This window comes from Lissotriton helveticus, chromosome 3_1 (assembly GCF_964261635.1).
Source record: "Lissotriton helveticus chromosome 3_1, aLisHel1.1, whole genome shotgun sequence".
NCBI lineage: Eukaryota > Metazoa > Chordata > Amphibia > Caudata > Salamandridae > Lissotriton > Lissotriton helveticus.
In genome coordinates, this window is record NC_136061.1 from 450,154,652 (window position 1) to 450,181,770 (window position 27,119).

The 27,119-nt window shown below is 39.1% G+C and overlaps 1 protein-coding gene across 2 annotated transcripts in view; it reads right to left on the bottom strand.

The window, feature by feature from the left end:
* Positions 1-709: 709 nt before the first annotated feature.
* The window catches only part of LOC144824586 (gamma-crystallin M1-1-like), an 86,458-nt gene continuing 60,048 nt past the window's right edge, over positions 710-27,119 (bottom strand). Inside the window, exons 2-3 of one of the 2 annotated variants that reach the window (XM_078683639.1) lie at positions 4,592-4,834; positions 710-1,287 (exon numbers count right to left, since the gene is read on the bottom strand). In XM_078683639.1, the coding sequence (XP_078539765.1) occupies positions 1,009-1,287; positions 4,592-4,834 (522 nt within the window). In that variant the 3' untranslated portion in view covers positions 710-1,008. Of the gene's footprint in view, positions 1,306-4,591; positions 4,835-27,119 lie in introns of both variants that reach the window. The other variant, XM_078683638.1, reaches the window with a different exon arrangement.

Sequence of the window (27,119 nt, forward strand, 5' to 3'; positions counted from 1 at the left end):
GTCCTGCTCTCCTAATCTCACACAATGCGGTGCAGGATTGTTTGGCTGCTGTGCTGCATTGCATGAGAATCTACTAAATAAACCCCTTACTGTAGACTTCGAGCCTAGACCATATTGTACGAATGAAAGCAGTCATCACAGATAATGTGCAGTGCTCTTATGACTATGGATTTATGAATTGTAAATGATCTATCTGTTTTGACAATAGCTAACTGATTCCTAATGGCACAAATAGCCCTTGTGCGCTAGGAAGAAAAAGGAGTAGGTCAGTGGCATAGCACAAAAGGATTCATCTTGTATAAAAAAACAAATATCTAGAAATGGTGTCACTAGCTCCTTGGGATTAGCTGTTGTTATACCTGCCACACATAATCGGTTGTTATCATTTGAGAGCTGTTCTCACCAAAAGTAAAAATAAAACGCAGAAAATAAAGTAATAGACTAGTGCCAATGTCTAATAGCCAAACGGGCTTGTCTTTGGCACAGCCAAGTGCAAGGATGTGCACTAGAGAGTAGCTATTTTCAGGGCACACATGGTGGAGGAAACTTCATCTTGATGCTATGAGCCACGAATGTTTTCAATACTTCCTAATAAATCCTAACACTATTCAAATGATGGAACACTTCAGCAGTAAATTGAGGCTACTTTACTGTTACCTATAAGGCTTTCCATTAGTGAAGAAAAAAGATGAAAAGGTCCACATGAAACTGAGATTTGCCAATGCTTTTATTTCTAAGAAGCCTACATATTCAGCTCTGCACTTGAGACCTTTTAAAACAAAGTACAGGGTAAAAATCATACCATGGTGGTAACTAACTCAAATGCCAATCCTCATTACATTAAACCCAGCTACAATCATGCTGTTGTCTTGCTGAAGCCGGCTCTTGGGAGCTACATATATGATGTATCTCTTTAATTTGTATTTATTGGGTGTTTTATTTGCCAAATGATGCTGTAACTAGTATGCAGAACCCAATTATTGTTGAGCTTTATATTACTTCCATACTTTATACAGTCTTCAGAACTCGTTTCAAAGAGCCAACACTACATTTCACAGAGCCCCAGTCGGTAAAACGTTCATATTTCCCGGGCTTCAGGAGATATTGCTTCCCTCTGTAATGTGGTAGTTCATAGAAAAGCCAGAGCCCACCCAGCACCTGACAGGAGCAAATGGGGTAACAAAAGTGATCATGGACATTTGTGCAATCATTCATGAACTCTGTCATTGTGCCTGTGCAGTTATCCTTTTCATACACCTTCAATCTGTAGACATCCAGAACTTTCTCCTGCAACAGAGAAGAAGACTGTAAGAGAGACACGACTTAGTGCAGCACTTAAGAAAACAGTTTATAAAGCCATTTAAAACAATAAAGAAACATTTTCTAGCATCAGATTAATACAATCTGTCCCTAACTTAGAAGTTACTTTGCACAATGAATGCCAATTTTACGTCACCATATTATTCCTCCTGAGTTAGCAAAGGAAAATGTACAAAATTACCTGACAACTTAACAAATTACTGTCCGATCACCCACCTTTCATTTTTGGGTTAAAGGATCATTCAAGTTGCCATCACCACCCAGTCACAAGAAAATGAAAAGCAAACCCCTCCTTCAGAATTACCAACCTTGTTTCATACATGCAATACAGCAAAGAGATGGTGACCATTTAAGAGGTAGCAGATGTTCTCTAGTTCACACATTGCTAGCTCATGTCTCCTGCTCTTAGTCAACCTCTAAATAGCCATAGAGACTCATAGGCCCACATGCATCAATATCGGCTTTTGCGAGTTCTAAATTGCGAAAAATAACGATTTGCAATTTAGAAATCGCAAAAGCCTATGCATGAATATTTTTGCTTTTTTTTGCAATTCGGTAAAAATCGCTATTTTTACCGATTTGCAAAAAAAATGCAAATTTTCAATTGCGAATTCACAATTCCCATTCATTCCCATGGGCCAAAATGCCCATAGGAATGAATGGGAATTGCGAATTCACAATGTGCAATTGCAATTCATCAATGCATTTCAAGGGTGGAGAGGGGGGTCAAAATGACCCCACCCCCCTGCTCCCATGAAATGTACTTTTCAGCATAAGTTACATACACACATGTCCTAAGGACATGTGTGTCTGTAGCTTAACAGTTTAAAAAATGCATTTTTGTGCATTTTTAAACAATTTCGCAAATTACCACGAAGTTGAACTTCGTGGTAATTTGCACTTCCAATTTTAAAAATCGCACATTTTTCTGTAATGATGCATAGCATTTAAGAAATCGCACAATTGCGATTTCTTATATGCTAACGCAATTTTAGAAATCGTAAATAAGATGCGACTTCTAAAATGGCATGATGCATCCCAAACAGCACTTTTGCAGTCGCAAACGGCCGATTTTAAGGAATCGCACCGTTTGCGACTACAAAAATGCTTGATGCATGTGGGCCATAGTCCTTTAGCCCTTCTCTGTGCTATCTACAAAAGTGTTGAATAATAAGGGTTTACTTCCTTTCTGAATATCAGATCTTTGCTCATCCTGATGAGCTCCTCCATTCTGAGCTCATCACCATAGCCTGTGGCATACCTCAGAGGGCCATACAGACATCTCTCTCAAACAATGAACCTCTTGGAATACTGATTACTGACAAGAATGTAAAACATACATCAGTTTGAGATTGTTACACATCTCATCCTGAAAGTTGCATCTGAAGGAGGCATCTATAGTCTGAAAGACTAACTTAAAACAATACAACAAGCCTGGATGTTGAGAGCCTAACTCAAGTAAATTCCTTCAAAGAGGGACTTCTTGTTCATCATCAGTGTCAACAATCAGGAACATGTGCAGTTTTTACTCTTATCACTGACTCTCATTGGTTTCTCCCCATAATTGGTCAACTTTTCTAAATCCAAATTTCTATATTCATACCAGCTTCAACCCACATTGTAAAGGCGCCAAACTCAACTGGCATCAACTCTCCTTTGCAACACAATGTAAAGGCTTTCGTCTTATAATGAAAGATCAGAAATTCATTCATTCACTGGTCATCCCGAGTCTTAGTGGAGGTAAAGCTTCCCTGGACTGAGACCCAGGATACCACTGTACCCCCTTGAGGAGGAGTTTTCCATGCTGTAGTTCAACTAGTCAAAAGAAATGGATTTTTAATTTGATCACCTCAACTCTCTGCACCCCACCTGCACCCCCTAACTCACTGTACCCTCTTCAAAATCTGCTACATCATCTTCACATTGATTAACACAAGCGCTCCACCCTCGATAGCGATTAAGATCAACATCACAGGCTGGTGACCAAAACGTGCCACAGTGGAAATGATGGATGAAAGTCTTTTTTCACTTTGTTTCGTACACATCCCATTGCTATTACAACTGTGCACCGGTACACCACCCCAGTAATCCATTCTCCTTTGTTTTGGAGTTTATTTTCTGAACTCCTTCACTAAACACCCACCAATGTCCAGTGATCTGGTGTTTCACTGCTAGGTTTGTGCTATATTAGAACCTTACACACCCCATTGGGGTAGGAAGGAACATGGAATAAGAAAAAGGGGTGCCATGGAGTAAAATGCATTTCAGGAACTTGATGTGCCACTTATGTATACAGTCAAATGTGTTATGCTAAAGCTAGGAGACACAGGAGGATTTTAGTATGGAGAGCTCAATACACCCTAAATCAATTATTGAATTTGAATCAGCAATGGCACTAAAAGGCAGTGAAGATGTATTAAGCAATAGACTAATGCCCAGATAATTTGAGAAAATGAAGTTGAGGATTATATTTTGAGCATGTTTATTAATGTAACCCTGGCCACATAATACATATGTACAGAAGGCATTAGGTTTTTGGAGGACTCATGTTTGCAGCCTTATGTTTACGACTCACAACAAACACACAAACTACATTAGAATCTTTAGTTACCACATTTTGCCTCTCACCCATGTCTTCTATCCCAATGCTCGTGAACAACAGACCACTCGGACGCTCATGAAATTCTGAGAGGGCCTCCTTGACAACCATCCAACTATCCCTCTCAGATAGCAACTTCAAGGACCAAGGACAGTGATTTCAGTTTTAGGCAGACAACGCTGAGGACGCATTTGCTAATTAACTGATGAACCAATTTGATACTTTAGCCTTGAGATGTCTATATATCTAAAACAGAAAGGCTTATATCACAGGTCAGTTTTTAATGAGAGACCCTCAGCGCCTGGAAATATGTTTTCATGTACATATTTAGTATTAGAGGTAACAAAGATCCTTAGTTGTAATTTCTGATGCTTGCTGTTCTGGGAATCCGAACTGCAAGTGCTAATAATCCAAGAACATGAAAACTTTATATGTAAACACACATGGGTAAGGGGTATTTAGACATAGACATAGACAGTACTATGACATAAATCCAGTCTCTGCCCTTTTGTCAGCCATTTGCACAGATTCTGTGTCTATAAATGAATACTACATGGTTGAATTTACATGAGAAACAGTCTGTACCCAGACCTCTAGATTAGGCAAGATCTGGTGACATGTTTTTTAAGAAATTGGCCAATAATTAAGAAACCATACTAAAAACAAGCATACCGGTGAGAGCAGCCGACAAGACTTGATGGAGTCACAGAGGCCGGTCCAACAGTGGTAGTCGGGGTATTTCCCCTCCTTGAGGAAGAACTGGTTACCCATGTAATGCGGGCGCTCATAAACCATCCAAAGGCCATTTTCAACATGGATGGAGTTGCATGAATTCAAGTGGGACTGAAGGTCTAGGTTGTCACTGATGCATTCATAGAACTTACCCTGGAAGTTTCTAAGTTCATAAAACGTGATCTGTAATAAATAGATAGAAGAAAAGGTGGCAATGATTTTGGTGGTAGTACATCCCTAGGTGTCTTTATCTGCATTAAACTGAGTTCATGAACACATGAAAGAGTATGTTTTTGTGCTGTAAGTGAAGAAATGTTCTTGAAAACACCTGAGGTGAAATCCACTGCACACATGTATGTCTGAGACTGGGCCTCTCAGATACATTTAGAACACCTATGCTCATAAAGAGACAGGTCTATGAAGAGATGGATGGCTCAGCCACACTGCACCCATTATCCTACCTTTCCCCTCTTGGTAACTTGTTCAAACCAGAACCTGCCTTTCAATCATTGAAAAAGTATAACTGGTGATAGTTTGTTTATGCAAACCAAACTTAAGTGTCTTACTATATAGGTTGACAACTACATTTAACACAACACATACAATCCAGTATCACCCACAAAATACAACTCAAGAACGATATGGCTTACTTAGACGACACTCCTGCTGCTGACACCTGACAATAATTCCATGTCTTCCGCCCCCTCCTCTCACACACCTGTCATCAGACACGACGCTGTCCCATTAACAACAGAATCTCGTTATTTAGCAGTTAAAGTTCAGCCAGAAACATCTTCCAAAACACAAGAAGCATTGCCCCCTCTTCCCATGGGCAGCCGGGCACTGGACCACTGGACGCCTTTGTACGCCATAACATGACTGATGTAACCCACACATACACATCCCTGCATGCATGACGCAGCTGGATTAAAAACAAGCATTTCCAATGCAATAGCACTCGCATTTATGCGAGACCTATTGCATTGCAAATGGGAGTGCTAGGGGAGGAGGTTGAGAAGGCGCGAACAACGGGAGAAAATAGTGATCACAATCTAAATAACACATACCATGCAACACTCAAAGTAAAGGGGCCAGTAGCCATTCAAAGGATACAAATGACGATATGGCCGTCATAAGGAGGGACTAACAAGCCTATAAACCAATCGGAAGGCAGCATTTAGAAAGGACAAAGATACAAGCCAATGAAAAATATGGGCGGGGGAGTGGGCGTGGCTTCTCTCCCGCACTCAATTACCCCAGATCAACCCCAGAGCAGCGCTTGCGCGCTGATTCAGGGCTTGACCTAAAAGGGAAACATTTTGTATTAGATGTGGCTGCTTATGTTTACCACGAGAATCACAGGAGGTAGTGCATTTTATTCAACAGCATACGCGCCTCAGGTAGGCTGATATATTTCCATTTGAACTGTATCTGCTTTGCTGTGAAGTCACAATTCATATGATATAACAGTACCAACACTTTCTAACAGGTCTGCAATAAATGTGATGGTGCACCACTTGAACTTTTCAAATGCACTGCAATTCATTAAGGAGGACAGCCTGCTTACTTCTCAGCAGTTCTGGTCTGTTGAAAAGCGACCTCTGTACAGGTCTGCGTTACCCTTAATGAGAATGAGAGAAATTAGGTTGTTGTTTGGAGGGTGTGTGAGTCTTTCTCAAGCACCAGCCACAATCCCTGTCTGGGAGAACCACAAAAAGTCATTACATGAACTTGTGGTTAACCCTCTGGTAGGTTGTCACAAAAGAAGTCAAGCTTAATGTTAGGTTCTTTGCTCAGAACCTAGAGCAGGTGCCAACTTGACAAATGTGTCTAAGGTGAAACATAGAACGTGTCGATGTATAAAACAACAATTGATGTGTTGTAATCCTCTGTCCGTCCTCAGGGTTGGTTTGATGCTCTAAGGGCTCCACCTCTCAATCGCCTCAAGTCCAACAGATATAATATCGTGGACTGTTGAAGTGATTAAGCAGGGGAAGGAAAGGATGGAAACAGCAGGGAGGGAGACCTGTAGAGAGAACACACCATTAGTACCTTGAACTCTTCCGTAAATGACATAAGTGAGTACAACTAAATGATTCTGATCTAGTGGGTATAGGTCCTACCTGTAAAGAAAAATAACTGCGAGGAACTGTAGATGGTTTCGTCACCAGATTCTACTTAGAGGTGCTAGAGATATACAGGAGAGAAAGAAAGAACATAACTACCCTATTTTTCGCTGAGAAACTTTGCGAATGATTTATAATATTCATACAAATACCCCATAACTTGCTACACCCAGCGTCACAGGGGTGGTGTTCTTGAATTCACTCGCAAACCACAGCAGAACCCCTGTTAACGTATAGCTAAGTACAAGCAGAAAATAAAGGCGTATGAAGGTAGAGCAGAAGTAACAGTATACTTTCAATCCTACTTCTGTACAGTACACCACTAAAGTAAATATGATGGCAGGGTCTTAGTAGTGATCCAGCGCCCCTAAGGAAAAACTGTCTCACCAACGCTACCCAACACCACAATACTTACCATTTATCATAAATCACTTACAAAGGCACATAAACCAACGAGACAATTTTTGGGCGACTGAATCATGTGACCTAATTAATCAAAACTATTCACAAACTATTTACATATTAATATACAACTGCCGTTTATCTTTTCTCACCATGGTTTTAAACATTTATCATTTTAAATTAAGTCACTTAGGCAAATGGATCAACTAATGGTAACTAGACCATGAATAAACAAGACCAGCTTGTCGTTTCAAAATCTAATTTTATTTTAACTTTATTATTCAAGAATTAGCATTTTATTAGGAATCTTTATTTTATTAGCAATAAAAAGCAGCATTTTATAGGAAATGAATCATTAGACTGACATCTTTAAAGCAAATCAGTAAGCATGAATTAAAGCAATATAACAGTTTCCATACCCTCAAACTATATCCCTGACTATTCTTGCTCCACCTAGAAAGGAAAAATCAATTAAGACTGCTGTGCTTACGTGAGTCAGAAGTCCGACAGCATGACACGTCAATCAGGAATCAGAGAGCATTGGCACCCTCCTGCCCATGAGGTCAGGTTTTATACCTTTCTATCTAGCTAAACTTTCTACAAATTACATATTTTCTCAGAAATCCACACCGCTCATTGGCTGCGCCATGTCAGTCCACGATTAAGGCGTTAGGTCATCTCCGTTTCTACACCAAGTTCAGGCTTTTCTTAAGCCCTATTGTTCTCTGCTTCCGTGACATTTGGCTTCCTCAAAAGAGAAACATTTCTTTCGAGCTACAGTTCACAACTTCCTTGCCTTAGCAATCTTGCTGGTTTGTTTACTGTCCTTGAGCCTTTCTCTCCAAGAGCACGTTTAGCACAGCTTAATAAACTGCATTTTCTGACAAAAATGTCAACGTGGCAAAAGTTTTCCACTTCTGAATATTTGCAAGGCTCCACTCTGGACAAGTTTTCAAAACGCCATTTCTTTACCATGCCTAAGGCCTCACTCGGAAACTATTATTCAAACAAACACACAACATCAATTAATTAGAGAATTGAGACCCATTCTGTTACCCACCCCATTGGCTAATTAAAAAACATTAATTTATGTTACCTAGCTGAGCACACAAAGCAGCATTTATATCTACCTTCTTCTTTTAGACCGCAGGGATTCTCCACGAGCTTTTGTCACAGAAAAGACATAACATAGGACATAACGTAAGCACACAAATAATCACATGCCATTAGTTAAACGGCCGCATTTAACACTGACAAAGACAATAGACAAGGTTAGTTTATTAGTTTCTTCGCATTTGCAACACAGAGCACAAAAGTTAGTCCCACGTGTTTTCTGAATTTTTAAACTAAGTTGATTAATGTTTCACCACATGCTTATTAATACTGTTATATTTATTATGGAAGTTTAACTTTGTGAGTTTGAACAAAAAGCTTTTTATCACCTCGCTCCATCAACTCCCTCATCTGGTGATTTCGAATTCACCAAATAACACCCAAAATTTTAGGAAAATGTTCACCCTTTGAACATGTTTTGGACTTTCTTGATATTAGTATTTCTAAACTTTTGATTCTGCTGTTTGTCTGCAACTCTCATATTGAGATCTACGAAACTCTTCAAATTCTATTTCTTTTTCTTGTCTTAGTTTGTACATTCTTTTCTTTTCCCTTAGATATTTCTTTCTCTTGTGTAACATGCAACTAATTTTTAACAAAAGTATCACTACAACTATAACTATTAAAGGACACAGTATTTTACCTAAGATTGAAGTGCCAATCTCTAAAAATCAGATCCTGATTGCTGCAAATCTTTTGCTCAAACGTTCAGAAAAATGTTCATCTTCTAAAGGTACAACTTCAGCATGTAATTCTGTTATATTCTTGATATACATCTTTATGTTTTGACTCTTGTCTGGAATATATGTGCAGCAATCCTGGACATGCAAAATTCCACAGACTCCACCTACTTTGCGAGCAGAATGTCTAATGCAAGACGGTTCTGCATTACCATTGTTCTCCTAGCAATAAGTTCTGTATTCACTAATTGAAATCCACTGGCTGTATCGGTAGACAATCTATCAACAATTGTAGACATTTTTCTGATCTTAACTGCATTCAGGATTATTCCCACCAAAGGTATTACTGCACCAAATATGTCTCCCAATATTTCCGAAAAGCTTTCCCTTCTAAATCTACTCATGTGATTGCTTATTTCAAATGAACCTTTTACCTTTCTATCTACATGAAGAATCTTTGGAAAAACTAATCCAATATAGCAAGTGCCATACCAGTGATTGGGACGATTATAATAGGCTTTGTCTCCACACACAAAATAAATTCCAGGAAAAATTGGATCTTTACCTCCTTTAAATCCCCAACCCCCGATAAGTATCTTCACATTGACTAGCACCTACAAAGTAATTATCAGTATTATCTCTTATTATGCAAAGCTTACCACCAATAGGTTTGTCTATATGAATTGCAACATTTCCGTTTCTACCATTGAGCTTTTCATCTTCAATCTGCCAAAACTTGGATTTGGTTTGTTTCAGCATCTCATTTCGCTTATAAATTGCCCTTCTCTCTTCTACCAAATTCAAAAATGATTTTTCTTCTGACCTCAACTTACATGTTAAATTGTTTCTAAAAGCATACTCATAAGTAAGTTCATTAGTTACTATGAAAAATTCCCTCATCTGTTTAGCATGTTTCAATTTATTCAAGCTGTTATCAACTTTAAAATTTGCAAAAATCTCATCAAAATTAGAGTAATAATATTCTAAACGACCTGTTTGATAAAACAAACTAGCTATTACACTACAAGTGATGCCATAAGTAAGAGGAAGCATATTGTAGGTCACCCCTTCAGAGACAGAAGCGGGTAATTTCACACAAATTTAACAATCTTTCACATCCATTACCTTAACACATTCAGATAAAAGTCTTGAAAAGGTATTACCAGAAAAATCTCCAACAGATCTATCTTGACGAATCTCTGGTTTATGCTCTATGATTTTATTAGTCTTGCCTACTGTATCATGATTATCTTGCCAAACCACAACTTTACTAGTCATATTAGTTTTATACTCTTCCTTGTCAATTCCAAAAGGAAAAATGACAGCTAGAATTAACCAAACCAAAATTATTAGGATTACACATATAGAAGACATTTTGCAACATCTCCTGACAATTGAACATCTCAAATTATTATTAGTAGAAGGCATCTTTGCTTTGAAACAAGAGCCTTTCAAAACAAAAAACAAAAAACAATAATGTCAAAATGTCAAAAATTAGTAGTACACCTCTCTTTTTTACTTTTTAAAAAAAAAAGAAAACCCTATTTTCTAACAGCTTTTCTTCGACCTTATGTCTTACATTGATGTGTTTTTTCCAGCTAACACAATTTCTTTAACCTTGTGTCACCTAACACAATTTCTTCAACCTTGTGTCAGAACAAAATCAATCATTATCACTTGTATCATCTAAATCTTCTTGGCTACTGCTATTCACTTCAACTACTGGTGGGATAATAATATAAGTCCACTCATGTGACTTATACTTTTGATTAGGTTTTATTATTCTTTTTGCTTTACTATTTATCACTTCTATTTTCTTTCCTACTTGATTTTTCTTATCTGAGTCTCCTCCCTTCTGACTTGAGATCTCATTAACTTGTTCTTTTGATCTGTTGACTAATTTGAATTTTAGACTCTCATTTTCACTTGACCAATTATCTCCTTTTCTAAATAATTTCTTCTTTGGTTCAGTCAGATAACACTCTGCTCTCCAAGCTCTTTTCCTTGAACTTTTCACTTTAGATTCATCATCACTTTCATCAGAATCACTTTCCGTTATGACAGTTCTAGATCCAGGTACTTCTTTACTCGGCGGTTTCACTCTGTTAGGAACATGATCCTTATAACTGGTACTCGGAATTTCGTCGTCTTCTTCTTCTTCAATTATTTCCAACTTCCCAGATTCAGAATTTTCGTTCCTTCTTCCAGAGCTTCCAATCTGCTTTTCAATGCTCTCCTGATCTTGAATCACCTCTTTTTCAGCTTCTTTTTCTGCTTCTTGATCTAGCAGATCTTCATCATTTTCGGAATCTTGTATCACAATCTCTTCAATTTCTTCATTCAATGCTTCATTCGCATTTGAATTATCCAGATGTCGACTTCCCTGTCGATCTTCAGAATCTAGATTTCTTTCAGGCTCTTCTTCCCTGTCGATCTTCAGAATCTAGATTTCTTTCAGGCTCTTCTTCAGAATCTGTATCAGCAGTAGTGTCACCTTCGTCAGGATTTTCAGGAGTTGGCACACGTATGGTATGACTAGCATGAATCCATCTCTTTAATCCTCTACACTTTACTGTATTTGTTGTGACAAGTATCACCTGTCTTGCCTTCTGCCACCTGGGTACTAGGCAATTTCTTCTTCGATGTACTTTTGTTCTCACCCAGTCTCCTGGTAACAGATCATGAGCTTGCTCCTTTTCTTTTCTTATCACTTCAGTTCCCACCTGATGGAACACAGAAGTCACCACGTCAGATAGATTTTTGCAGTACTCCAATATGACGCTATCATTAATGCTCAATAGTTTACCAACTGAAACAAATGCTTGTCTCATAACTCTGCCCATAACAATTTCATGGGGGCTCAAACCTGTTTTTCTATCTGGAGTACTTCTCAAAGACATCAAAACAAGTGGAAGTGCATCAGCCCACTTCATTCCTGTAGCTAAACACATTTTTGCTATTCTATTTTTGATTGTACCATTCACTTGTTCAACAACACCTGATGCTTCTGGTCTGTAAGCACAGTGTAGCTTTTGCTTTATGTCTAGTGCTTCACAAATCAATTTTAGCAATCTGTTTTCAAAATGTGTGCCACGATCAGTCTCGACCATCACTGGAAATCCATACCTTGGTATGATTTCCCTCAAAAGCAATTTTCCCACAGTAACTGAATCATTGTGACGTGTTGGGAATGCTTCCACCCATCTCGAAAACAGACAGACTATCACTAAGACATATCTCAACTTTTTATGAGGTGGCATGTCAATGAAATCAAGTTGTAATCTGGTAAAAGGACCACCCTCCCGTCCTATGGTTCCCATGCTCACAACTGTTTTTCTGTTTGGCTTAATCTGCTGGCAGATCAAGCATCTCTGACAAAAAGATTCTGCAATTAATCTAAACTTTGGATTGTACCATGTCTGCCTAAACAATCTGATCATTGAATCTCTTCCAATATGTCCTGGACCATGATACATTCGAGCCATGTCAGCAATCATGCTATCTGGCATAACTGGTCTGTCATCTTTGTAAACCCAAATCTCATCTTCTACTCTCTGTCTGCAACCTGCTTTTAACCATATGTCTTTTTCCTCATCACTTGCCTCATCTGGTAAATCTTTTACTCCTTGCCATGTCTCAACTACAGATGTTAGCATAAGTGAGTTCAAAACATGTTAATTGTTTTTCTCCTGATTAATGGACATATTATTCTTTGCACAAAATTTTGCAATGTCATCAGCATATGCATTTCCTTTTGTCATATAGTCATCACCTTTTCTGTGTGCTGTACATTTTACAACAGCAATTTTCTCTGGTAGCTGAATACCATCAATCAGCCTCTTTATCAATTTTGCATTGCTGATAGGAGTTCCTGCTGAAGTTAAATAACCTCTTTGTGACTAAAGCTGGCCATAGTCATAGACTACACCATACCCATACTGACTATCAGTCACTATGGTAACCTTTAATTCTTTTCCTTTTTCACATGCACGAATCAAAGCAATCAATTCTGCTACTTGAGCTGAACGAATTCCTTTGAGACAGGAGGCTTCAATTACATCTGCAACTGTGTAGACAGAGTATGCTGCACTCAGAGCACCTTCATCTGTTCTTAAGCATGAACCATCAACAAATAGAACATAATCTGATTCAGCTAATGGGACATCTTTTATGTCCTGTCTGGGCTTAGTGCAATATTCTAATACATCCAAGCATTCATGATCAATATCATTTTCATTTCTGATTTCTGTTACAGTTCCATCAGTCAATAATGTGGAAGGATTTAAATTCACACATCTTGCAATTGATACATTATCTGATCCAAGAATAACTTTTTCAGATTTTGTTAACCTGTTACTTGTCAAATGCTGTGTTTTGTTTCTGGTGAGGAGAATTTCAACTGAATGGGGTACATGTCCTTTTACAGGGAATCCCATTATTATCCCTTCACTTTGTTCTAAACTCACACTTGTTGCAGCTACTGCTTTTAAGCAGCCTGGTAATGCTTTTGCAACAGGATCAAGAACAGCTGAGAACTATGCTATTGGCTTTCTCAATCTTCCATGTCTTTGAATCAAAACTGATAAAGCACCTCCTTCTCTTTCACTGCAATACAGCTCAAATTCCTTCTCATAGTCTGGCATTCCCAATGCCGGAGCTTCACACAAACTTTTCTTCAACTGCTCAAAAGCTTCTAACTCAGTATCTGTCAGGGTAATCGGGTCTTTTATGTCTGCTTTTGTCAATCTCTGCAGTGGCTTTTTGATTCCTATAATCGGTGAATTACATGGACTGCTCTCAATTTCTTTTAGAACACCTTGTTTTATGACTTTATCAATTACAGGAATGCCACCTTCAATAACTTCTGCTTTCATTTTATACTGAGGAATGTTTGGATAATCTACTCCTTGTTTTACTGTAATTTTTACTGGATCAACATTTTTCATCAAACCCATTTCACTTCCAGTGAGATCCCAAATTTTAGCATTAACTGTCTCTTTTAATTCTTCGAGTAGATTATTTTTATCAAAAACAGGAAATAATTTACTTTCTTCAGCTTCAACCATTAACATTGTTAACTTGTAAAGCCCATCTTCTTCTTGAGTTTGAGCTCAATACCATCCGGTGAGCAATATATTTTACAATTCATCTTACAAAGAATGTCCCTTCCTAACAAGTTTACAGGACTGCTGTCACAAACTACAAATCTATGCAAGTCCTTAAATTTACCAATTTCAACTTCAACTGGTTCTGTTAAATCTGTTTTAATTTGCTGATTAGCTACACCAACTACTTGGATCTTCTCACGAGAGAGAGGCAGGTTTTCTATTTCCACTGATCTAACAGTAGAACGGGAAGCACCAGTGTCCACTAAAAAAGTGATTTCTACATCATTCACCTTACCATTTACAAATGGACCAGCCTGATCTACCTCAAGAGTGGCTCCAAGCACACACTCTTCCTTCTCTCTCAGGCACCGTCATAAGTAATCCTCTGAATCACACCCTCCATTTTCTTTTAACCAATACTGTTGTGAAACATTTGACACATTCACTCTTTGCGATCTGTTTACCTGTTCACCTCCGCAGAATCCTGTTTCTGTATTGTATCTCTGCACATTTACACAGTTTGGAAGTGGCGGTTGTGGTATCTGACTTTGGTGATTCACTACCTGTCGCTGTAGATGTTGCTGCAGATTTATCTCATTCTGCATCTGTGGATTTAATGATGCATTTTTAAAATTTCTGGGCGGATTCTTACATTCGCGCTTCCAGTGTCCAATTTCGCCGCAATTAAAACATGGGAGTTTTTGCTTTAATTCTTCAATATTTCCCATCAACCTTGGCTTATTAAAATTACCTTTAAATTTCCCTTGATTCTGACTAACATTTTTGTTTTCTAGTGTTGCTATTTGCTGTTCAGCCACTTTCACCTGTGCCCACATAGATTTTTCTTTTAGCTTCTTATGTTTAGCATCTAATTCATCACTACAGTATTTTGCTTTTCTCAAAATGTCATCTACTGAGAGCGATTGCCAGCCAACACTTCCAGATCTAATCATTTCACCAATTTCAGGTCTTAAGCCATAAACAAATCTGTATATGAAATGGCTCATATCTTTCTCACTCAATTTTTCATAACCACTGTATTCTTTAAATACCAGTAGTAATCTTTCATAAAATGAATGTACTGATTCTTTTGGTTCTTGATTTGTTCTATCTATTTTAACCCAATCTACTTCTTTTGGGGGAATCTTATTTTTCAACCACACAATCACCTTTTCGTACAGATTCATAACATCTGATGAAGGAGCACCTGTTACCTTATCTCGAGCAGGTTCTTCTGTAGGCCAATCTATAGAAATTTTACATTCTGTCCATAAATCTGATGGGACAACTATGTCAAAGAATCCATCAAGATCAATCCACAGAACTTTTAAAACTTTCACAAATCTGTTTACTTGTCAATACCATTCCACAGGTTTTTCTCTCAGCTGAGGAAAATCATTTGTAAACAGTAAAATGTCCTATCTTGTACAAACTACAGATCGAAGTCCCTCCTCGCTTCCTATATACTTAAACATAAAAACGCCTCACGTCCAATCACTGAAGTGAGCTAAACCCCCGTCAGAGGTTGACATTGGAAACCCCTCCCATATAAGATCCACTTGGTAGTACATTAACGGAGTATGGCGCTTTTTATAAATACTAAACAACATAAACAAGCGCGTCCCGCCGTAATAAAAACTACAGATCGAAGTCCCTCTTCGCTTTTTATATACCTAAACAGAAAGACGCCTCACGCCCAATCATTGAAGTGAATCAAACCATCGTCATAGGTTGACAATGGACACTCCTCCCATGCCGACTGCGCCTGCAACACCCCACGGAGATACAACAGAGCTGTAGGTAATTAGCGCTAATTATCTAACATATATAAACACCTCCCAAAGCCGGGCAGTTTATCAGTCTCTACTCGTCCCACCACATCGCTAGACGGACTATCCCGCTGCCGCCGGACATATTGAGCCCTGCCGATCATCGTGAGGTAAGATGCTGCAAGAAACTGCTAGGATTAAACAGCAGTACCCCTCTCCCCCAATAATCTATTAGAATATAACTTAATATACCTCCCCCTTTTTGTCCACAGGCAGGGAGATCTTTTAACTTCATCCCCCAATCCTGCTACCACTTTGGAACATCTTGATAATACCATTCACGCATTCTGAAGTAGAAGACCCTATAAATACTGGTAAGACTAAAAAAGTCAGAGAAATATTTTAGCCTGATTGATCTAAAGACATAGATACGACTTAGGCATCCTCTTTTTCCTCTTTCCTTTTCTTTGGATCCTCAGAATATCACGTTTTAATTTGAAAGTAGCCCTTGACCAAATCCAAAGATCAACAAGTGGGCTCAGGACAAAGAATTCAAGACTCAGACATCCTAGGTAAGATTAGAAATCATGTCTAGATAAACTAAGTCCACCACTGTGTAAAAAACTGAACGCAATCATGGCATTACAAAGATCGTAACCACTAGACACAATTCTGGCTTTAAACCCTCTTTGAAAACAGATACTAGACTCCATTGAGGGTGATTCCGACCCAATGAATTTTATCTGGCATCTCTTCACTTGAAAGGGCTCCGGCCAGCGGGAATTCACCACGTTGGTTCCGGTAAATCAGGTAAAAACATTTTTAATTAATACCTGCAAACTGACGCTCTCATCAGAAATAGGATTAAAAATAATAATGGAAATAATTCTATACCCAAGCTCCTGTAATACTGGATCCGAAACGATTCGCCCAAACAAGCATAGAACCGTCTAGACCAGTGCCAAATAAGTGATCTCTTTTGTAAGTATCACAGATGTAAATATTAAACCACTATCTAAGAAAAGCACCTATCAAATAAGAGAAACAATCAACTTGACTTGGCTATAACTAGTTAAATTACATCAATTCTCTTGTCATTGTTTTGTCTAATTTCATCATTATGAAATATGATAATTAGCCAGGTATCTTTACATATACAAATCGAGTGGCTATACGTTGACTATAGCATACCAAATGCTTTCCAAACCAAGTTAGGTACTTGTTGTCTGAAATCAAATGCTCTCCAAGCCACTGAAGTAGGAAATCTTTCACTAAAATATGGTAATCTATCTCGTAATCTTGTATCCCATCGCTTTCGAGTCCCATGTTAAGACAGATGCTTTTTTGGACACAGAGAGAATTTGTAAGGAAATGACATAAAATAAGAATGAACAATGGAAATTACTGTTGTCTGCAAAGATTGTTATATATAAACTGGACAAAATGGCTGTAGAGATTATAAGTGAGGATAATATTAAACTTGTTTAAATTGCATATATTGTGTCATTATGTATATATAATTTGTGTATATTTTCACTCTTTGGAAATTGTGTGGCTACTCCATGAAGAAGGCGCTGGATGCCGAAACGCGCGTAGAGACTCATTTCTCGCCACAGATTCATTTTTGATAAATTTATTTATGTTTTCATTTGTTTTTTAGAAATCTTGTATGAATTTTTAACTTTTATGATTGTGTTTTAATAATGATTTATTAACTGTGTAAGTGTTAAATAAAAACATTTAAGTTTTACAGTCAGTCTCAGCCAATTGTTCATTCAATTCACTACCAATGTGTTTGAGAATTTAGTTGCTTAGGTTGTTATCTTTCGAATGTATTTTCCCTGACCTAGGAACTACAAAATTAATACAATCAGGGGGTCCTTGTTAAATACACGTCTATCTTGTACAAGGAACATGCACATACCCTCCTCCTGGTATTTCTCTTGTTGGAAACTCATTTGCTACTTCTCCTCTTTCTCTTTTTTCTTCCTCTCTTTTCTTTGTCCATTTTACTCTCCTGTGATGTATTCCTATAGGTTCTGTATCGATCCCCCTATTCCTGACCCTATTCTGGTTAACAAGTTAACTAGCAGCCATCCCATGAGGCAGAAAACCCCCATGATGCAGGAACCGTTATCTGATTAAGCCACACTACGGCACAGGAACATGTAATCTGATTAGGTCATAACGCTTGCCATCTAATTAGACAAGCGATATTCCTCCAGCCCCTGATAAGGCATACGGAGTTCTCAAAGCAAATCAAACCTATGACAACCTGGGAAAAACCCTGCGGCCATTGTTTTGATTTCACCGAGAACTTCAGCAAAAGAATGTGCTAACGACCAGGTCGTATGACATCCTTATTGACGTATCTATGTCCATCCTTACGTCAATCTCGGCACCTTAAAGGTATAAATATTACCGATATTGCCCTATGCAAACACACGCGGTGGTGACGAGATCGGAGCAGCCAGACTTGCCGAAGCCCAGAGCAGAGCAGACCCCGCTGGCGCAGCCCCGCCTTCCTGACGCGCTGAGAACGAGACGCTGCTTTCTCCTGCCGAGAAATCCAGCTCCGGCGCTTCCGGGTAGCCCTCGCAGGCAGCCTGGAATATCGAGACCAGAGACGAGAGATACCATCCCTCATTCATCCTAGACTCCAGGTACAGAACTGAATAACCCCTTGCAGAGAATTCTTGAGTCAGTCACTTGGCAAAACAAACGTAACTTAAACTGCTACTTTCTATTCCCGCCCACGTATTAGGCTTAGGTCAGGTACATCTGGGGTAGGCGTAGTTAGAAACACCAGTTGAGTACGATTAGTCAAATGTATATGTGTATGTATCTATTTTATCCATTTTAACCCATCATATGGCTTAGAAACCATATCAATGTTTTTACAGTATTATTTTATACTTCTGCTTTTAATGTATGCACTTTACTTAACCATAAGTATTGCAATAATATCGATCCATTTCTCTTGTATGAGAAAAGAGACTGATCAATAAATACCATCTTTTATTGAACACGCCCGTCTCTTCCTTTTCTCTACAATCTGGTGAGACTAAGAATGCACGTACTGACTGAGTAAAATAAGTCGTCTTTTGTTTTCACACGACTCTAGAGATACACTCTTGATTAGGGGAGAGCAAAGTTGTCATGTTCTATGGTTGTCAGAAACTAAATCCCTTCTTGTCTATCCAGGGAGGTTCAACTCCTCCTTGCCTATTCGAGAAAGTTTCTAGTGAACTCTGAGCTAGCTGGCAAACCCAAAACTTTAAGTCTAATATCGACAATAGAAGACCTAGTTAACGTCTGGTCTAGGCCTATACTATTGAAGGTATTATTCCAATGCGCAGAGCCTATTGGGATAATAGGAACTACACTACATTGCGCCCAACGCATTTGGATAGGCGATAAAACTAACGTAAGACATTTAGAGTAACTCAGTCATGCTTTTTCACTCAGACCCCCTTTTTTCCCATAATACTCCAAAGACGTCTGGAGTGGGTTAAAGGTAATATCCGCCAGACCTCGCAGGAGGAAACTCCTATGTATGGTCCTTGGTTTAGTCAACGTTGAAGGATACACTGTTCCAAAATATTGTGCATCTAATCTTTGTTTCCATAAGAACCTGATCTGCAAAACAAACTAAATAACCTTCTGGACAGTACAATGTCAGACACTGAAGGAGAAAGAGAGGCAGTTAGAATAATAACTGAACTCGCAGCAGCTGATAATGCACTGCAAGACGCTGACCCGGATATAATACTCATCGCGGTCAACATAAGAAAATCTATAACTTTAAAACTTATAGAAAATGGACTGACACCTAGAGGTGGCACAGTCATATTCGTAATTGAGGCACACGAATATCGGCAGACAGAGGTATTCTATTCATGGATACACTTTCCAGCAGCAAATGCTGTAACAAAGGTCTTCCACTATTACAAAACAGAGGAACCTCCTAATGAGTACACTCCTTTCGAGGAGGTGGAAGTACCACTTAAATTTCAAGAGCATCTGCTCTTATTTAATGGCGCCCTAAAACATAATAATCACATCACCAGGCTCGGTCCATTAGGTAGAACAGGAGCAACGTGGCCGGTCCTAGCCGGATACACACCACATCCAGACATCGATGGGATGTCTGCAGCAGAGCTTTTAACACAGCTAAAACAATTAATAAAATTACATAGACAATTAGTCCAATATGTGATGCGGACTTCAACAATTCAACCAGCAATTAAAATTCCACAGCTGACCCCTCATCAGGGGAACACAAATAAAATTACACCACAGAACATACAGTCCTGCCTAGGTAAAGTACCAGCTAAAAGGGAACAAATACCATTCTGGTTAGCACAAAAAATCACCCAAATAGAGGCGGTGTTTCCAGACACCACCCCTGTGGATAAACACAGGATTCTGACTATCTGTCTTCCAATGGGAATCGCACCACACGTGGAGGACTGTGACACTTGGGGTACAGTCTTTGCTTCCATCTACACAAAAACGCACGGTGTTCCATCCATTTCGGTAATACCAGATGTGCTAAAACAAATTCAAGACGAATACGGTCCAGAACCCGCTTTAACTCTTGGTATGAAATTACTAAAAGACTTCAAGCAGGTCTCGGCTATATTATTAGCCAACATAAAGGGAGAAGCAGCAAACGTGGCGATCCGCCAGAGGTTAAAGGAGACAGATATAGCAGAACAACCAACTGAAATTGCCAGAATTATAGAAAAATCCTATGAGGAACTAGGTAGAGATAGTTTAGGTGGAATACCAGTAAAACCACAACTAATTGAAAGTCCTGGAAAAATATTTTTTAATAATAATTCAACATCACAAAAAAAGAGCTGGGATGGAAACAAACAATCCAATCCTAAAGAAAAGAAATTCCAGTCCAGAGGAAGGTCTCCTCGGCGGAGAGAAAAATCTCCGAACCAAAGACACAGGTCACCCCAAAGTGACCCCTCTGGGAAAAGATATAACCTTAGAAATAGGGATAATATAAAGAAGCCTGATAGATATCAAGACATTGATACACGTCCCTCTCAATCTTTTCAGACTTCCTCGCAGAAATCGGAAAGAAGAGGACGATCAGAACAAAGAGAAGAGCACGCCAAGTCCAAAGACAAGGAATCTGCTCATCTAAAAAAGAAACTACAATTTCCAAAAAATAAGGTAGCCAGTATCAAGGTAGTTAACAATGCCGAGAATACTGAGGACACAACTGAAAAACGGAGAATGGGCTCAGACAATGCTAGACAGCGCAGCAGAAGTGAGCATAGCTCGCAAAGTCCTTATGAATCTTCTGGAGACAGTGGACACGAATGAATATCTTCAAGTGGAAACTGCAGACACCAGAGTTAGCAAACCTCACAAAATATATGAAATAACTTTACGTATAGAAGGGGATAAGACTAGGAAAATAAGGGGACTATTTTGGGATAATCTCTCCAAGGGCTATGACATCCTTCTAGCTGAAAAAGACTGGCCACCAGAGTTTGTCAGGGAGTGGCCTCATGGCGAAGAAATAATTATGCCTGCCTTCTCAAATCATATCCCAATTCATAAAAAATACACACTTGCCAGAAAGTGGGCAGTAGCTCAAGCTCCTGCTTTATATAGAAATCATGTAGGATGGGATGAGGACTCTCCTCCTCACAAAATCCAGTTAAAATCACAACCTACTGCACAAAGACAGTACCCAATTAAGCAAGAAGCTAAAAAACAGGTAAAAGAAATCCTAGATCAACTAGAATACCAGGGGGTGATTGAAACTTGCACCTCACAAATGAACAACCCTTTGTTTCCAGTCTCCAAACCAGACAATTCATATCGTCTAGTTTTGGATTACCGACACCTTAACTCATGTTGCAAAACTTTTGCAGTACAAAACTCGCATAGTGCTGCACTAATGAATAACATAGTGCGCAAAAAATACAAAACAACATTAGACATCTCTAATGGATTCTTTTGTCAAAACATAGCACCAGAGAGCAGATATTTGTCTGCGTTCTCAATAAATGGCACTCAAAAACAATTCTGTCGGTTAGCCCAGGGGTACAAGAATAGCCCAGGGGTATTCTCAGCGAGAGTAACAGAATTACTACAAACATATGATGACGAGGCATTATCTTATGTCGACGACATATACCTAACAGATGATGACTTGGATACTCACTTGAAGAGAGTGAACACCATAATACTTGGGTTCGCAGCAGAGGGTTACAAATTCAACTTTAAAAAATCTAGAATTGCCCATCTAACAGTCCTGTTCTTAGGATACGAATTATCAAGTGAAGGCAAAAGCCTGGCTGACAATTTCCTAGAGAAATGTGCCGTACTCCAAGCCCCTAGAACACTAAAAAACCTACAGTCAATTCTAGGCTTCCTAAATTTCGGAAGAACATACATTGCAAATTACGCAGAAAGGGTCAAACCCCTTTACGATCTAATAAAACCAGATTTTAAAAGAACCAATTGGACTCAAATACACACAGAAATTTTGAGATCCTTACAAACAGACATGTTAATTAAAACAAAATTAGAAACACGTGATAACACACGCAACCTAGTGATTCGAGTCATCCCAGGAAGATGCGGATTCACATACCTGACCTCTAATGAGGGAGAAAAGGTACCAATTGCATTCAAATCACACTTGTACACAGAAGCTGAAAAGAAATTCAGCATTAAAGAAAACATTGTTCATGCAGTTCAAACCGCAATAGCTAGAGAAAAAGATCAAGCGGACGGTAGACATATCACAGTCAGAACAGCAGAATCAGCCTTTGAGGCATTAACAACACCGTGTAATTTACCAACAACAACATTGAATCCGGAATGGATACAATGGGTGAATTCAATTACAACGGACAAAGTATACTACTACTTTGATCCAGAACTAAAGGAATTGGAAAATCTAGAATTTAAAAGAACATTCCCTCTGCCTATCGACATTCTGCCCTTACGACAATACGCTTGTGTAATCTATACAGACGGACATGCTCAACCCTCCGTTTGGGGAGAACAAGCATACAACCCCACATGTGAGATTACAAAAGAAGTGTGGCGCGGAGGTAATCTAAGACCTCTATTAACAAAAACACACTCAGTAGAAACTAATTCAGAACAACAGACTGAAATAATAGCATTGAAAATGGCGCTAGATAATGCGGATCGCGAATTCCCGACACTTATAGTGTCCGATTCATATTACTGCGTCAAATCATATAACAACGATTTGCAGACATGGATTCAAAACGGTTACAAAGATGACACAGGTGCAACAATAAAGCAAAAACTGCTTTGGGAACAAATAGTTCTTTTAAAAAAAGAACTACCAAAGACTCACGTGATACACTCACTGAGTCATCAGCGTGATGGCGTTCACGTTGCAGGGAATTCATTGGCTGAAACAGCCACAGCGGTAGCAACTAAATCGGCTTCCGTAGCTCGAAAAAAGCGTACAGTGAAGTATATTGACGGTGAAACAGTGCTGGCGGTGAAAACGTCATCAAAAGGCGACTGCTCAGCGCTACTGATCAACTATCCACTCAATTATACATACATAATCGATGCAAACTCCGTCCCTTTTGCTCGAATCCCTGGAGTGGGGGATAGAGTGATTCCAAACATGGACAGGAGAACCTTGTTAATAGCAGACGCACATATGGGCGAGGGTCTCAGACACCTCAAACTAAAAGATTCTCTGGAAGAATTACAATCAAGGTACTGGTGGCCAGGCATGAGCCTGCATCATACCATGTTTGTAAAGAACTGCCCAAACTGTAACAGAAATCGCAGTGGTGAGAGAAACGGTGTAATACCGTGTCGTTTCACTCCAGAAAAGATCAGCAGTAAAAAGCATAGCGTCCGATTAACATATACAGGCTAGTTTCCACTTATAATGTAGATCACCAGCACTCGGCTGACGTCTGGACTGTTATACAAAGATTTGCGAGTCTAAATGGCATATACGCTAGAAGCATGCTACGTTTGACCATTGTTTTCACTCTAGCCCTCCAGCCTGAGGGGAAACATGGCCAAATGAGCATAGCACAGCAGGACTCTTCTCACTTCCTTCCTGAGGGATACGGGATGGTGTAAAGAAAAAACCAAGGCATAAAGCTATCTATAACAGAAAGGATATTAGGTTCGGGAGCTGGGTGAGTCAAACATCTAATAAGTGTCCAACGTAGTCTAAATAACCTGCCAAGAAATTCTCTGAAGGGATTCAGTCCGTACGAATTATTGTTTGGAACTAGGATGTTAGTCTTAGACCTCGACAGTCAGACTTCAGTGGTGAAGGAAAAAAGCTTTGATATCAAAGATCGTTTGGCTATTTTGCAGGACTTAAACGAAACAAGAAAAGACCTGAGCAACATAAAGTTGAAACAGCAGCCAACAACCACTGAAGAACCACCACCTGTCCCAGCAAGACCTGTCTGGATTCCAAAAGTTGGGGATCTAGTCAGAGAAAAGATCGCGGTAAAGAAGGAATTTTGGCCTTCTTACAGAAAAGCAGTTCCTGTCTTGTCCATCAACGGGACAAGATCAGTTGTACTACCGCCGCTTGCTGGTAAAAAGGAGAACCGAGTTGTATCCATCGACCTGGTAAAACCACAATCATGTGGCCGATAACAAATAGTAGGCCAAGTGGACTCCCGATAAGTAGTAGAACACCAAGATTTGCTACAAACACAGAGGTTCAATCTAAGAGGCTAATCACATTCGAAACGCCTACAGAACTACAACAAGGACTATGCAACAATGCAATGGAACTTAGACCTCTGAAAACCCAAATAAAAACATTTAGCAGAGACACACCAATCTATAAAGAAGTAACAAACGACTATGCAAGAAAGAGTAATCCTGAAGCAATTGGAACAATTGACAGAACTGCATCCGGCTACTTCATAAACTTCGATGATTCCTCTGAAGGCTTCACTGAATCAAAAACACAGCCATCAACAAAAACCTTTAAAGGTAAAGTTAAAGTACTTTTGAAACAACTGAAAGAAACATATTTGATTTCTCCATGGATTGAATTTTGGGTGGGTTTTGGTGCATTTATCCTCATACTTTGGCTCATCATGGTACTAACTTTGGGACGCTTCATTGAGGGAAAATATGCTAAAATGGACACAGCAAGTCAGAAAATCAACTTGATCCTCAAACCACACACATCTTCACACGTCGAGAAAAGAGAACTTTCTTCAGTCAACTTCACAGCCAATCCTATACCGGGTGGGGTAGCATGGGACAACACTGACTACGAAATTTATGGTCCGGTTGAAATCCTGAAATATCCACACCAAATTAAGATCTCGTTGAGTGACTTTGCAAAACCAAGCTCATTTGCTGATGATTGGGACTTTGAAAGTATAAATAATATGATGTCTGACTTAGTGATGTCTGCTAAATTTACCAAACATGATTATTTGCAGGGTTCGACAAATTATGATAGTATGTACTGTTATAACCACTATGGTAACCATTTTCTACATAGATCTGCACAACCTAGAAATGTTTTAAATTATAATCAATGGGAACATTGTGCAACCCCTACAAAAGGAAGCTCAAGAACCGTTTATGACAAATATTCATACTTTTCAGGTTTTAACACAAGTAATGATGAAACATTTTATTTCAAATTGTCAAATAAGACAGGGACAAAGACCATGATAACAAACACGAAATTGATATATTCAGACTCATTCTTTGAACAAATTAATACTTTTGGTTTTGATTATTGGGACAAAAATGTTGAAGTAAAGAGTGTTTGGGGTACAAAAGAATGGCAAGTACAGGGTATAGAATCTTTGTTTAGAGCCTGCATGATCCCAGAACAAATTATATTTTTAAATGACACTGTTCAACAAACTACCTGTCTTGGCCTAGCCAAAATCAAAGACTTAAATAAACCGTCTATTCCAAAACCAACAATGAACAGCAATAGCTCTACAGATGAAGAGATAGACGTAAATTATGTATTAAACCGAAACAGAACACATCCTGATTGGAAAAAGTGGTTGATCTGGCCCACAGATACTAATAACTGTCAAGACAGATTCCTGAACAAAACACAGGGGTTCAAAATGACCAGGCCAGACCCTAGATATTCCCAAAGACAACACCCAGGGATAATAACCACCTACAGTGTGGACAAATTATGCCTTCAGTGGCTACAAACATCCACACTGGCAGAAATTAAGCAACACCTAACTTTACTTACTGATGGTGCTGACTTGCGTGATTTCATTATGGGACCGCGCAAACAGCGTCAGAAACGTTTCATAGCAGCCTCTGTATATGCAGCATACAACGAGGCCTGGAAGGTGACTCAAATTGAGACAGCAGAAAGTATACGGGAAATTGACCGTATTAATTTGGAAAAATCACTTTCTGTAGTGGACAATGGGTTAATGACTCTGTCCTCCAGAATTTTTTCTCTGGACAGCATTGTGTCTTCAGCAATCGACATATTATCGCAAGACTTACTGTTGTTAAAACACGGTCAGTCCCAATTGCGTTCTATTGTACAGCTTGGCTGGACGTTACAAAATCTGCGTTCAGGCTATGTGCCTTGGCGTTTAATCAACACAACGTCACTATTCAATATCTTTAACCTCACTGATAAACAAATCAGTATGGCACAAAAGGGTGCTGATTATACAATCCTGAGCATTGAGAAACTCGAGAGATTACCAGTGACAATGTCAGAACGACCTGTCAGTGAATGGATAATACATGGGATAATTAATATTCCAATATCAACCTTCAGGTTTCAATACTGCCAAAAATATATACAGGCTGGCATGTACGAAAAATTGGGAAAAGGGTACATTAAAACAACATGGAACTTGCCCTATTCACATGCATGTGTCAGTAATAAAGGACAGAAAGTGTTTCTTAGTGGCAATAATTGTGCGATGTCACTGAGCGGTACACTTCTGTGTAATGGAATTAGTTTGCATGGAGCCTGTGAAGGGAACTCAAATAACCTTTCATGTCACCAGCTAGGCGCACCTGCAACAGAGATAGAACCATTCTTTCAAAGACTCTATAATGGGAGTTACATTCTAATTGTGGACCGCAGATGCTGTAGTCTTATGCCCGGGACTCCTTATCTCGTAACTACGACTGCGAAGGTCAAGTGCTGTGGACGCTTATTGTTCCCCAGCTCCCTTCCAGGCAGGGAGGCAAGGGCATGGCCCAACTTGAAAATTACTTCTATTCGAATAGATACTTTA